The sequence below is a fragment of the Amphiura filiformis genome, chromosome 20, assembly GCF_039555335.1.
Source record: "Amphiura filiformis chromosome 20, Afil_fr2py, whole genome shotgun sequence".
NCBI lineage: Eukaryota > Metazoa > Echinodermata > Ophiuroidea > Amphilepidida > Amphiuridae > Amphiura > Amphiura filiformis.
In genome coordinates, this window is record NC_092647.1 from 35,147,984 (window position 1) to 35,163,866 (window position 15,883).

General features: G+C 36.6%; 1 protein-coding gene across 2 annotated transcripts in view; it reads left to right on the top strand.

Annotated features, from left to right (window-relative positions):
• LOC140142707 (kelch-like protein 18) overlaps nt 1-14,544 on the top strand; it is a 28,620-nt gene extending 14,076 nt beyond the window's left edge. The window contains exons 5-10 of one of the 2 annotated variants that reach the window (XM_072164703.1): nt 768-928; nt 2,014-2,150; nt 8,366-8,603; nt 9,145-9,249; nt 11,040-11,151; nt 12,587-14,544. In XM_072164703.1, the coding sequence (XP_072020804.1) occupies nt 768-928; nt 2,014-2,150; nt 8,366-8,603; nt 9,145-9,249; nt 11,040-11,151; nt 12,587-12,970 (1,137 nt within the window). In that variant the 3' untranslated portion in view covers nt 12,971-14,544. The remainder of the gene's footprint in view (nt 1-767; nt 929-2,013; nt 2,151-8,365; nt 8,604-9,144; nt 9,250-11,039; nt 11,152-12,586) is intronic. The other variant, XM_072164704.1, reaches the window with a different exon arrangement.
• Nucleotides 14,545-15,883: the final 1,339 nt, after the last annotated feature.

Genomic DNA, 15,883 nt, shown 5'->3' on the forward strand with positions numbered 1-15,883 from the left:
AAGATATACCTCAAATTTTCAACTTGACATTCATCAGTAAACTGGCAACCCCAAGTTATAGGGATCAGTGACAGCAACATCCAAAATTTAGGTTAAAGGTCTTTTGACCAGAATGGCTGACCATCGATTTGTTTTTGCCCTTTTTACCCAGTTGGCCTTTTATACTCGCACATACCTGTTTCTCACACCTAATTGATTTTCCCCTTGTATGCTTTCTTTCATTATTATTCTAATTTCTTTTCACTGCTTGCTTGTCATTTTTGCTGTCTTCATGATATCATTTGCAGTGCTAATGACAAGTGGTACTGTTCTAGACTTGGTTGTTTTTACCTTAGTCAAAGGGATGTTTTTAAGCTTCTGAAACCTTGGTTGTTTACTCTTTTTTAACCTAAATTTTAAATGTTGCTGTACATATTAAACGTTTTTTAAACATTTAACAGATTAGTGTGCATCACATTCTTGTTTAAAGTACCGTTCACAAACACTTGTTGGGGGTGTGGGCTGATGCAAAAAAATTTCCATCACAAAAATTTTTTGGGCCCCCTTTACAGACCTCAAAAATTTCAGGGCCCCCCTTTTTGACATGAAAATTATGGGTCAACCCCATAGAAAAGCATATAAACTCAATTTTCCCACGAAAATTTTTGGTCATTTTTTTCAGGCCCCACTTAGGAGGGTCAAAACTTTTCAGAGCCCCCTTTTTGCATCAGGCCCCCCCTAACAAGTGTTTGTGAACGGTCCCTAAAGTTGTCTTTCTTTCCCCGCAGGTGTTTGATGCTGTGATGGACTGGGTCAAACATGACATACAATTTCGTAAAAATTACATGCCACAGTTGCTGAGTCGTGTGCGACTACCACTCATTAGACCACAGGTGCTAACAGATAAAGTTTCAATGGAGGATCTCGTCAAAAGAAGTCATGAATGCAGGTATGTTCGGGCAGGGTTGCTGATATTTTAAATTAAAAAAAATCAATTTTTGTTATTGTTATCAGATTAAAAAAAAAATCTTCTTGCTAACCACATAACATCTGCTAATTAACCAAAATCAGATTTTTTTTATTGAAATCAGATTTGTTACTTTTTTTGCTAACCACATTACATCTGCTAGTCAACACAATGACTGAGAGTTGGCAATTCCAATTATGCAATGATATTCAAACAAATTTTCACTCAAAATGTAAAATATTGTTGATCTAAATCTTCAATAAATCATGTGAAAATTAGAGATAAAATCAAGACAATTTCTAATTTCCATTTCCATCTTAACTGATAAAAGACATACAAAGGGTTCTGAAAGTTACTTAAAAGCATAAAAAACATCAAGAAATCAGAATTTGCAGATGAGTGTTTAACCCAAACAACAATTAAAAAAAATGTTTGAAAAAAAATCTTGTGATGTAAATCGCGAATCATCTGTAATGAAGCAACCCCAGGGAACTTAGATTTAACCCATGCAGTCTCATCCCCCTGGTAACCCTGTGTTTAGGGTTTATATTTGTTCAATATTAACCAGAATCACAACTAATTCTTGAAGCAAATTTGATAATTGACAGATCCTGATATAGTTTGTCTTTCTGTACATTATTGAAATACATGGTGTAAATTTATTAAATATGAATGTTGTATAATAAACCTATAACAGAAAATGAAAGCTCTTGCTCTCTTTTCAGTTGATACTAGTGTATTAAAGTGTAACACCAACGGATATAAGAAGAGTGCAATCCCATATTTAGTCAGCATTTTAAATCAAAATAACTTATTTAATCATGATGATTTTCATTTTGCTTTAATTGTTTTTAATGATTTGAAGTATTTATGTTATCTTTTTAAGATGTACTTAATTTGAATGACTTTTATATATTCTGTTGTTTTTCCTAAGCCCCCCCCCCCAAAAAAAAGTTGTTAAGAAAATGCTTGGAAAAAAAATCTGAAGAAAATTTCTGTAGGTTTGCAAGTTGTGGCTGTGTTTTATTTATGCAAATCTGAATTATCTGCATGTTCCATTATATCAGGGATCTTGTTGACGAAGCTAAAGACTACCACTTGATGCCTGAAAGGCGCCCTCAACTACAGAGTGAGCGCACCAAACCTAGATCGTGCAACGATATTACAGGAATGATCTATGCAGTTGGAGGCCTTACAAGAGCAGGTAAATTAGTTGTGCATGATAGTATAAATGGTGGTATTGTAGTAAGAATTTCAAATGAATGAACACAGCGTGACAAACGCCTTCGTTCCTGTAGACAGATAAGTATCTAGACCACCGACCGCCCATCTGTAACCATGACGCTGGTGAATCCACAAGTCCATGGTGATTTTGACGGATGACCGGAGTTACATGCATAGAGAAATAAAAAACCCTCAACGCGTATGTACATGTCTGAAAAATGCCTTTGCCAAATATTTTTGCTAATGCAGTGTCAACTTCACTACGCGCACTGAAGTCAGTGGTCTAGATACTTGTTGGTCTTTGCTCGTTCCCACCCCTCAACCATGACAACACGCCCACAGGGAGCGCACTGGACATAGCAGATGAATGCAGTTATGTATATGTATAACTGGAACACTGTTCATTCATTTCAAATTCTTATTTTTAAACAAGTATACCATGTTTGCTGACTTTGTAAAAAAATATATGTTGGATAGTATTTTGCTGATTTTGTAAACAAAAGTATGCTGTATATAAGCATGACGATTGCATTATAGAGATCTTATAGTAATCCTTTTATTATGCTCTTATTTTCTTGTTTTGATGTTGTATTAATGAAATAGCATCTTGTAATGGTATTCTCATTAAATAAGGCTGTACAGACTTTTGCTTAAATAGAAATAAAAAGTTTTTGCCCTGTAAAAAGTTTCTCTGTTTACCTTAACAGTTAATGAATAAGAGCTGAGTGACAAAAGAAAGTACCCTGTTTTACGGGCAGACAGATTTGCCAAGTAGGATCAGTTGATAAAGGTTTTAAATTTTTTGAAAAGGCTAAATAACCCTTTAAAAAATCATCAAAAGCATTGAAAAATCTGAATAAAAAAAAAGAAAGTTTTTTGCTGACATATTTTGAAAATTTATGAATTCATTTCAAAACATTTCTATAAAAATAAATCTACTTAAACCACAAAACAGCTGGTTTACTTTCATACAACTTAAAAAAGAATATTAAAAAATCCCTCAATGCAAAATCTGGGTCAGTCAGCCTATATAACAGGGTTTTGTTTTTGTCACCTTACTGGTCATGAATTAAACTTGCTATATTTAATAGGGCATTTATCTTGTAGAATTCCAGCAGGGTTCCCATTGAGTCTTGAAAATCACAGAATTTTAAATTATTGGCCAAAATCAATAATTATTGGCCCAAATCAATTGTGAAAAGCAAAAATGTTAAGTCTTGGGAAAGTCTGATTTTTTTTTCAAGGAGAAAATGAGAACTTGGGCAATTCCAAATTTGAAATCCAAATGCCCCCAATCGAAGACACAACCTACAGGTGTGTAGATTTCAGATGGGGTCAACCATTCATCAGGTAACCCCATTTGAAATTCACTCTCCGTGTTGAAGATTAAAGACATGTCTTCCATAGTGGGCCGGGTATATGAATTTCAACTGGAATATAGCGCAATGCAAACTTTGTTAAAGTTTGTGAAAGTAGTGCTTGTACCTAAAGATGCAATGGAAACAAGGGCAATTGGGCTATTCCAGTTGAAATCCATACACCCCTATGGAAGGCTTGGCCTTAATCCTCCACACAGGGAGTGTGAATTTCAAATGGAGACACCTGAATGGGTGACCTAATTTGAAATCTGCATCCCTGTGTGGGGGATTAAGGTCATGTCTAACATAGGGGTGTATGGATTTCAACTGGAAAAGCCTGTTTTAAGGATGTTGTCTTCTCATTCAATTTGGAATTTTGTGATTAGGTCATGGAAAATATTGGGGAATTTCTCAATTGTAAGTCTGAGGGAGCCCTGTTGGATTGGAAGATAATATTGTCAGCATTTTGTTAATGTTTTTATTGAAAAATTGTGCTAGAGTGTGTTTTAGAGACAGTAACATCTATAGATGAGTTGACATGTGTTTACATTTAGTACACCTTGGACAGAGATAAAAACTGTAGGGCAAAAGATGCCTAAGTCTACACAGAGGAAGTTCATTGTTTTGTATCGATTTTGTATTCCTTTCAAGCAAATTATTCCAAAAATGTTATTGAATGTGCTTACAGTTGCTACAAGTTACATAATCTCAAGAAATTAAAGTAACAAAGATTTTGGATAATTTGGAAAGATTTTATGATTTTGTGGTTTGCAATAAATACTGTATCATTTTTCCTGTGTGAAACAACACAGGTAGTCCTTAATGTAAACATGTGATATCAAAGGTCAACTCATTTATACATAGTATTTGACTTAATCAGTCTCCTCTACCTACATGTAATTAGTGCACTGTCTGGAAAGTGCAATGACCCAGGGATGTTAATTAGAGAGAATACTGTATATAAGGCCAAATAAAATAATAAACATGTTTCATGTCCCTTCCCACTTCCTTTTTTGAGGTTTCTTCAATTATATTTTCATGTTTTGAAATTCAGTTATAACTTTTCAAAAAATATGTCTAGGAAGTTGAGATGATTTCTATAGCCTTGCTAATATACAAGAAACACTTCTGGAAGGTTTAGTGATAATTAGAGGGGCCTACCTCTCAGAATAAGAAATAATAAAGGCCTTCTCCTTTTTCCTTGAAAATACAGACATACATGTACATGCACAATTGTACAGGTTGTATCAAAATGATTATTGTCCATCAGTTTTGATGTTATATAGAATTGCAGATTCATGCAGTTTTGATGTTGTTGAGAAGCCTCGCTTCTTCTAAGTTCAATATGGGATAATTGTTGTGAAATGACCATTATTTACAGTATTACAACCCTTTATAACATTAATGAAAAATTAGGTTGATTCTTATATTTGAATATTTGGGTGTGGCAGGCTATAGTCCACAATCACTGTAAATTGACGGAACACAATCTTTTTGATACAGCCTGTATGTGTACAGGGGGCTGATTTGGTCAAATACAGTCAATTTTGTATGATATTGATTAACCTAAATCTTAGCCATGACATATGAATATTATTTAACCATTTGTTGATCGATATTTGTTTTTAGTTCTATCTTTTCAGTTTTATAATTTGATTGATGATGTGTACATATTATATCTGCACGATGCCTGGTTCCTTGTGTCTGTGTGCTCCATGTTCTACTAAGTTCCTGTGGTGGTATGATGGTTATTGGTGCATGCAAGTATGCATATATGGACATTACCAAAATTGGTTGCTTATAAATAAATAAATGAATAATCAGAAGTATTCACATGATAGTATGAGCCAAGTGTTTAATACTTTGAAATATATTATTGAAATTTATCACTCAATAAACAAAGGACAGGAGAGACTTTCATTCAAGTGATGATTAGGCAAAAAAAAAAAAAAGGTTCATCTCAAAGCTTGCGCACACATTTTTAAAAATCACGAGATTTGAAAAAAAAGAAATGCAGAAATTTTTTTATTTCAAAAAAAAAATTTTTTGTAATTTTTTCTGGAAAAATTCAGTGAAAATCAGACTTGTTTTCTTAAAATACCATAAAAAATTTGTTTTCAAACCACTCGTGAGCTTTGAGATGAACCTTTTTTTTTGTTTGGCCTTACCTTTCCATGACTTTGCATGTTTTTCAATGGGTAATTTTCCTCCCATATGTTCCAAACGTGCAAGTTTATATAGAGTTCAGTATATACATGTGAATACTTCTCTGTGTTTAGTTAATATCAAACATTAATGGATTGTAAACCTATTCAAAGTTAACTCATGATAGTTTCATTTCCTTGCCACTGGTGTTTACATCAACTTTTGTCTGATACAGAAGTGTGTTACAGAAAGTAAACTGCAGTTTTGATATACCACAATTACAAAGCAATTGGCTATTCCAGTTGAAATCTATACACCCCTATGGAAGATTTGACCTGAATCTTCTACACACAGAGTGTGTGAATTTCAAATAGGGTTACCTGAATGGGTATTTCCAATTGAAATCTACACTCCCTGTGTCAGAGATTAAAGTCATGTCTTCCACAGGGGGCGTATGGATTTCAACTGGAATAGCCCAAAGCAATATTGTTAGTGTTACAAGTACCCTTCTGTTTTAACCTTTGGTGTGTTGAGGCAGACTTGGGTGGTTGTGAGGCTGGCAGGACTGGAGAAAATAGTGAATCCTGGAAGCTCTTTTTTGCTTGACATAAATAATATTATGAAGGGAACGTGTCTTTTCCAAATAGCATCATTAAATCAAATTGAACCAACCACCTACAGCTCAGCAAGAGCATGCTTCAAGCTGATTTTTTATGCTTCAAGCTGATTTTTTATTCTCTCTTAAACTGTAATGAAGAATAAGGTGGCCTATATGCTTCACCCTAGCAGGGCATGTAATTAATTATGCGAGAATCAGGAATAAACTATACAATGCAAAGAAATTTTGGATTTTTAAATGACTTTATGAAGGTTCAGGAAAACTGATATGTAATATATTGATTTATTGAGAGAGCAAAAAATCAAGACTAATCAGGGATTGGACCCTTGTTACTTGCTAAGTGCTTACTGGTCAAGATCTAATACCACTACATTATCTGATACTCAGGTTATCTCACCTAGTCAAGACTGCTCACTCTTACTGTGTCTCGTCCGCCAATTCTAATTTTGTAAAAGCTTCTGTTGTAATCTTGATGTGCAATGGAAACAAAAATTTGCCCTATATTGCATTATCAATATATTGGAGATATCATTTAGGCCTATATAACAACACAGAAGTATAATAACAAGGAAATGTTCTATCATAAAAACTTTGTATTGGTTTCAGTCTGTGAAAGAAAAACAAGACTGCTGTACTATATGCAACTATATGCAACTTCTGCATGTTCTATCATAATGTAAATACTATGCTTTTTGCTTCATATTTTGTTTCATATCAAGATGGCCTTAATATGGGCAACGATTGTGTGGTTGAAAATTAGTAATGATGACTGGCGTGTATTTGAATTTTAGTGTAAGTTTGGACTTTGATGATGTGTGCAGTAACAAATCTGACCTATCACCTTATTATGAGTTATCCCTAACACTGCAAGTGGGTTTTTGGCTATTGGAAAGGAAAGCAGAAATGAAAAAGGAGAGAAGATGAACAAAGCAGTTGCATGGTACCCCCAGGGTTTCAACTCCAGGACCCTGTATCGCCAGTGTGTTTCCACAGGCGTTTCGCTGGCCCAGCCAATGAAACCGTGCATATAATATGAATGAGGGTGATCGTGTCATCCCACATATGCACAATGGTTTTGCTTTTTTAGATTTTGATAGATTTTGCATGGTTAGGGTTAACTTAACATAGCCTCAATAAAAGGAAAAGTGGTTTTTGGCTATCAGAAAGGAAATAAGGAGCACAACAGTAGAGAAGATGAACAAAGATGTTGCTTGGTACCTCTGGGTATCAACCCCAGGACCCTTCACATGCCAAGCAGTACAGCACCGGTGTTTAGCCATGGGTGTTCCTCTGGCCCGCCAGTGATACTGTGCATATGACTGAGGGCGATTGCATCATCCCATCACATGGGCTGCATACATGGGCATTGTTTATGCATCGGTAGATTTTGTACAAGTGTCCATTGGCCTGAAAATAGTGTTGTTCCTTTGCAAACATATTCAAGACATAGTTCCCTATTTGACAGCCTTCTGAGCTTGCTCACACAAGATTTTCTTGGTCCTTTCAGTTGACACAAAATTGTTATTTTTAGGGTAAGTTACAATAAGTAATCATAGTCATTGTAAATATGCAATAAATGGGGGAAGTGCGGTTTGGAGTGATGGACCTCTAATAATTTTGCTTGAAACCTGTATCCTGTGACTTGGTAAGCTTCAGAAAATGACAGCGTTTTATGTTAGTTTTAGTTTTCATTTATAGTTGATTAATTGAGTCTGTTGCATTCAGTTTTGTAACAATATTCTTTTGATGTTCGTGGTATAAGCGATATTATTGCAAAATATTTACATTTTAGTCTTGTTTAGTTTCCCTGTATGATAATTTTATTGTATGGAAGTGATTCCTGTTAGTACATGTACTTAGCTGTCTTATTTGAAATAGAAAATGAAACAAAAAGTGTGGTATTTTGCATGCTAACAGCACGAGTCTTAAATTTACAATTTGGTAGCACTTTTTATATCAATCAAATCAATATATCAATTATTGATAAGCAATCAATAATCAATCCATGCCTAATCAACACACAGACCAAGGTACCAGTCACATTTTTCTCTGTGGACATATTTGCCTATCCAGACCCTTTTCTAACAGGAGAGTCGCTCAATACTGTTGAGATTTATGAACCCATAAGTGACAGCTGGAAGATAGCCAAGCCAATGACCACCCCTCGGAGCAGAGTGGGAGTGACCGTTTTAGCAGGAAGACTGTATGCTATTGGTGGATACGATGGACAGGCTAGACTAAATACTGTGGAGGTGTATGACTCACGGAGCAATGATTGGTGGGATATTGCACCTATGAATAGTAGGAGGAGGTAAGAATTGTTCATATGTAAATGTTATGGGTTCCAAGAAATGCCTGTTGTGCACTTTGAAAGTTTGCATTGCAACAGTGAGGCCAGGTTCAGTCTTGTTTGATCCTTGCTCGATGCCTGTGTGAATGTCCGAAGTTTATGAGCTAAAGTGACCCCACAGATCAAATCCTAAGTTTACCATCTTATATGCAAGATGGAAAAAAAACAAGATCTTTTTTGTTTCAAATAACTTACAGGTGTAATTGTGTATTTCAAAAAATAATCATTTGTCAGATACATACACAAGTTTAGGATCTATAGAGTTTTTTTTTATAATTGGCCCCTTCTAGCCGTTGATGGTGTTTTGGCCCGGCTAACTCCAATAAGGGCAGACTTAGCAAAGCTGAAAACTGAAAGCGAGGCAAGAGTTTTTAATTACATATTCACTGAAAGGTAAATGTAAATATTATACATCATCATTAAGGCTGGCAGTGGTTAACAAGTGTGTCGAGACTTGGTGAAACAATCAAATAAATTTGTTGAAATGTGTTTGTTTTTTCAGTGCATTGGGTGTAGCATCTTTAGATGGTCGAGTCTATGCATGTGGAGGATATGATGGGATATCATCACTAAGTTCTGTAGAATGTTATGATACAGAGACTAATAGGTGAGCAGAGAGTACCAATATGATGGTATACCATCACTGAGTTCTGTAGAATGCTACAGGGTGTCCCCCCAAAAAAAGAGGCCCCTCATTGCGTCCTCTTTTTTCGCCTATTTTTGACAAGTTGATCAAATATATTTTGGTATGTGAAGAAACCTTTAATTGTTAGCTTTAATAAACCAAAACAATTATTTCAATCGGCTCACAACTTTTGAAGATATGCCTTTTTAAAGACAAGTACCTGTTTTCACTCTGTCCACGGATAGCAAACAGAGTGGTTGGGATGGGTCATGATGTGGAGTGGCCTGCAAGATCACCAGACCTCACACCACTTGATTTCTTCATTTGTGGCAAAATCCAAGATCTTTGCAAACATATTACTGCTATATTCGCAAGTATCCGGCGCACAAGGTCGATACGCAACACAATTGATACAACGAGGACTAGGGCTGAAACCTGTATTCGTCAAGGAGGCAACCAGGTAGGGCAGAGCAGCACAGTAAACTCACTTCAAAAGAACCAAAGACAAACTAAACAACCCTTTTCAGGGCTACCTTTTATTCCAAAAAGAGAAATGACTTATGTTGTCAATAAAAAGAAAGCAAGAAACAATAAAGTAAGAAAGTAAGAAACATAATAAAACAAAAATGCATAAAATAACCGAGAAAAACATAAGTAATTGCAAGTATAGCAAAAGAAGTCACATCCCACATCAATTTCACCCAAATTAATGACAATTAACAAAATCCATAACCCATAAGCCCACCGGTAAATCCCATTCCCTAAAATAAAGTTGTTATTTTATAAAGTTTTCATCGGGGAATGTTTTATATTCATGCATGGTATATGCACATTTCAATCTTTGAAGTAGCCAAACCTCCTCCGTGGACAGAGTGAAAAACGGATGAGCCGAACAGGTAAAGGCTTCTTTACATACCAACATATACTCTATCAACTTTTCTGAAATAGGAGAAAAAGAGGACGCGATGAGGGGCCTCTTTTTTTGGGACACCCTGTATGTTACAGAGACTAATTCTGTGCCTAATCTGCCTGAATTACGTGTGTTGCAATGAGTCACATATGTTTTAATTCTATACTGGAAAATCTATACTGCCAGACAAACTTTAATGTATTTGCAAAAGAATTTGCCTTATTTCACCTCAAGCTCAGTAGTGAAGTAGGTCCGTATCTCGCTGCTCACAATATTGAATCATATGTGTAAAGTTGAACACACAGAGCGTACGCATATTGGGGTTTGTCGGCATGCAAGTGGCACTACTGCAAAAAGGAACTGATGCCACTACCGACCTTGAGGTGAACTAAGGTATGATGATTCTATCTGGATCTTGATCTGGAAGTTGGCAGCTGGTTACAGTTGTACAATGGCCAACTTAAGTGTAACTATAATTTGGTTCACCTCAAGTTTGGTATTGACGTCAAAGCTTTTTCGCGGTTGCGCCGCAAGCCTGCCCACAAGCCTCTCTTGTGCGTGTACACTAAGTGCGTTTAACTTTACGCACGCGACTCGATACTGCGGCGAGAGAAATACGCACGTACGTCACTACCGAACTTGAGGTGAAGTTATAAGTTATCAGTCACAGCCATAATCTCTCCATTGAGAAACAAATCACTGATTGTCAGTAGTGATTGTGCTAATACAACTAGTGATTGTCAAAGGTATACCAACATTAGTCACTGACGGTAAACTTGAACGGAAGATATAAAATATTAATTCAAATTAAATCAAGGGAATATTTTCAAGTCAACAAATTATATACTTTGTTATCCTGTAGATGGTATATAATATCTGACATGACAAAGTCACGTAGTGCCGCTGGAGTGGGAGTTTTGAATGGTGAAATATATGCAGTTGGCGGACATGATGGTCTACAAATATTCAACTCGGTAAGACAATAATGTTATGAACCCTAACCGAACCCATGGGTTATTTTTGCTATCGGAAGTGAAAAAAGAAACAAAAAAGGAGAGAAGATGAACAGAGAAGTCACTTGGTACCCCCTGGATTCGAACCTGTGACTTTCTCTTGCCAAGCACAAGATCACCAATTGGTAGCCACAGGGGTTTTGTTGGCCTGCCAGCGATTCTGTGCATATATTTGACTTCGGGTAATTGCGTCATGGTATGCATGCATGCATGCGCAGTGGTTTGCCTATTGAGATTTAGTGAGTTTTAGTGTGGATAGGGCTAATATATAAATATAGATTAATATGCTGCAATGCATGGCTGCAGTATGTTCTTCCAAAGTGCATTCCATCAGGCCTTAATCCACTGTACAAGCAGGAGGAAGACAATTAGGTCTATTGCCATTTGGTCTAATACCATTTCGTCTAATTCCCGTTTAGTCTATATTCAATTGGTCTATTACCAGAAAGGCTAATTGCCACTTAGTCTAATAATCATATAGTCTAATGTCCATTTAGTCTAATATTGTTTGGTCTAATAACTGGTATGTCTACTAACCATATAGTCTAATAGCCATTTGGTCTAATATTTCTTTAATAACCATTTGGTCTAATAACCCTTTGGTCTAATAACCGTTAGGTCTAATACTCGTATGGTATAATAACCAGTTAGTCTAATACCATTTTGTCTATTTATTAATGAACTAAATGCCTGTAAGACTAAATGGTGTGTAGACCAAATGGCTATTAGATCAAATGGCTATTAGACCTATTGCTTATAGACCAAATGAGTATTAGACTAAATGGTTGTTAGACTAAATGGTTTTAGACTTATTGGTTATTAGACTAAATGGTTATCGGACTAAATGGTTATCGGACCAAATGGTTAAAGGACCAAATGATTATTGGACGTAGTGGATATAGACCTAATGGGTTTCGACGAAATGGATGTAGACGAAATGGATATTAGACCAAATAATATTAGACCAAATGGCAAATCCCCGACAATTAGAGAATAAAGGTATTGGTTTTAGCCACTGGAGTGCATCTATCGTCTCATAAAACACAGGCGACATCATTATTTTACGCCAAAAATAATGATGTCCTGTATCCTTTAAGAATGCATAGTAAAGCAATAACAGTTTTGAACTACACATATATACAAAGTAAATCACAATATGGTGAGGTGGCATGCAACAGGGAGAAAGTTATATGTTGAAATGATTAGTTTTAATTTCCATTTGTAAGTGTTCCTCACATGTGCAGGAAGCAAGTGCCAAAGATCAGGAAGCAATCAAGAGATGGTCCTGGTTATACATTAATCTAAATGACTTCTACTGTTGTAGCCTACCAAACATTTTTAGTGTGTCAAGTGTGCTAATAATAAACATGTTGCTTTCATTTCTTTTGATATTAAGGTTGAGTGCTTCAACCATTTTACAGGGCGTTGGACTGCCGTACCTCCTATGCAGAGTAAACGATGTCGACTAGGTGTCGCAGCTTTCAATGGCAAACTGTATGTTGTTGGTGGCTACGATGGCTCCAAATTCCTCAATACAGGAGAAGTGTACGATCCTGTGACCAACACATGGAGTCCAATAGCCAATATGAGCTCACGCCGAAGTCGTGTGGCACTAGTCGCCAATAGAGGGCGCTTATATGCAATAGGAGGATATGATGGACTATGTAATCTCAATACAGTAGAAGTTTATGATCCAGTCAGCGACTCATGGACACATGGTGCACCTATGCTGCTACATGAAGGTGGAGTCGGGGTTGGAGTCATTCCTCTACCTCCTTGACGATATGAGAGTCAGGGGAAGGGGTTGAAGGTCAACATTTATGTATTCCAAAAGCGTTGTGAGATTCATGTTAACTTACGACAGGGAGGCAAGTATCAGCTATTGCAGGGTTAATGAGGAGGGTTGGAAGTGCAATGTACACTCTTGGTTTTGAGACTTGCAGGTGACGGAGCAGAAGTGACAGGTTTGCCAAATAATTTAAGCCCAATTCGCAGGTCAAATAGTTCACAAGTCACTCAATTTTTCTCGTAACCATTGGTTTTTATGGGACAGGAAAGTACCAAAAGTTCCAGGAGCCAAAGTTGAAAAGTTGCCTGATTTTTTTCTTAGCATATTGCTTCTGTGGGACAGGAAATTGTCAAAACTTGTGGGGAAAATCTTCAAAAGTTGCCCAATTGGGCTACCAAATCGCAGGTTTGACAACCCTGAGAAGCGATGGGATGAAGACAAAGAAGATTTTCATCACAGCACCACAATGCACCATGCTTTTGCAAAACACCCTAAAACTGGTTCCTGAAACATGCAAATTCCCATTGAACTTAATTAAATGAAGGAGGGCTTTACAGCAGCAATATCACCTGAGCTGTTAGGTATTTTTGAGTCACGGGGGGTCTCATGTACTCATTACAAGTGTTCAACAATTAAGAACTCCTGAAAGTAAGACAAATAGGGTAATGAAATTTGAAATGAAAAATGGAAACCTGCCATATGGGAGTATGGGTTTCAAACGGAGGAGACAATTTAGTAACTTCCATTTGAAATACTTCAACCAAGTTTGGAAGATATAGGTAAAGCCATATACAGGGTGGTATGGGTTTGAAAATAATTAAGCCAATTCCATTTAATAAACATACTCCCTCTGTAGAAGACTTTTCTTAAAGCGTCCACAGGGTATGACAGATTTCAGATGACATAACTCCATAATGTTTGCTTGTACAGGGTTTAGTTCTGAAAAAGGGCACTTATTATAATTTGGTTCACCTCAAGTTTGGTAGTGACATCAATGCTTTTTTGCTGTTGCGCCGCAAGTTTGCCAACAAACCGTCCCTGTAAAGTGTGTGTGAACACTCTGCGCATTTAACTTTACTCGCGCAATTCGATACTGCACCGAGTGAAATCCGCACGTACGTCACAACCGAACTTGAGGTAAACCAAATTATAGGGAAGAGTGCAAGGGTAAGAATCTGGTGCCTTGAAACGCTTTGAGAGATGGGTCCTAAATGAGTTCTTTATACAAATGAAGAGTTAGTGAAAAAAGAACGGGTAGCTTATCAGTGACTTGACGCTGATATACTTTCGTTCACCTCAAGTTTGGTAGTGACACCCTTGTACGTGTGGGATTAACATGCGCAGTTCGATACTGCGAGCAGTGAAATACTGGCCATTATTGCCAAACTTAAGGTGAACCAGAGTGTAGAGCATGGTCTTGTAAAGGATCTAGTGCAGTAGCAACCTTCTTGCAGCAATATACAATTAAGAATCTGTAAATGTCACAAAAGCAAGTTATTGAAAATAAATTACAGATTTATCAACAAACTGTAAAAGTCAAGCATATAATGAATGAAATTGTCACCACTGTAACTTACACACCACCGTATAACATTGATGCTGCTCAAAAGGTTTAGAAATGTCATAGTTTGGTTGATTTCATATTTGAATACGTTTCATTCACTTGTATGTATTGATATGAAAGTGGCACCAGGACACATCCAGTGCAAAGATTACTCAGCAATGGAAGCATTCAACACTTTTTTTTTATTCAAATGCATTTACTTGTACATGCATGCACAAATGATTGCACATTATATGCAAGCTCCTTTTATTAAATGTGTATGTTGGGTTAAAACCTGCACCTGTGGGTCAAATTTTCACTAACTGACAGTGGACACACCAAGGCAAACTCCTGTACTATAGCCGTCTATTGGGTATACATGATTTCAAATTTTTGACGCTATCAATAATCCATTGCAGCTGTAAAAAAGCGAGGACGGTTAATAATCGGGTGTGTGTCCTCGTTTGGCACTGTAGACAAACGCAAATATGCACATACACCGTATCTCACATTCAGATCATGTGCACACAAGTACAGTACATAAACAAACAACTCATTTCAAATTTGAAATCTTCCAAATGCATGTCCTCTTTGTATGTTTATTAAATAACAATGTGGTCTTCTGTACACAACACTTTACGGATCCACTGATACATGCAGGGCCGTACGCAGGGGGGTGCGGCCGCACCCACCAAATTTGAAAAAGTATACAAAAAGTCCCAAAATATGACAATTTGTGAGCGTAGCGAGCAAAAAATTCAGGTTTTTTACTTTTTTCGGTCAAAAAAGGTCCACTTTTCACAAAATTGCCCCCCCCCCAAATCCTGCGTACGGGCCTGGATACATGCATGATACGCGCCTCTTGACTAAACCACATGTTCTATGCAGTAATGCCTTAAGATGTAATTTGACTAGAATGCTTGACAGATTGTACCATATCTTCAAAAGTGTTGTATACAAAAACAAATCTGGCATCATTATAAAGCTCATATTATGTGACATGATCAAGGGAACTGAGTCACATGTCGACCCTGGTCTAAAATGAGTGTTACATATGTTTCTAAAGAGGACATTTAGAGCTTTCAGAAACTGAAAACCCCATGTTGATATGACATTTCTTTGCAAAGTTATGTCACCTAGATCAATCACTGACAACAATATAAAACAAAAGAATTTTAACTTTCTTTGCCAATATCTCAAAATCAATATTAGCGACGTCGGACTCATTAGCGACATCTGACTCATTTCCCTTGATGATGTCACATATTCATATCTTTCAGTACAGCTTGTTCGCAATATTTGTTCGCTTTTATCAGACACATAATCTGAATCATGGCAACAGGCCTGTAGCCAGGGGGGTG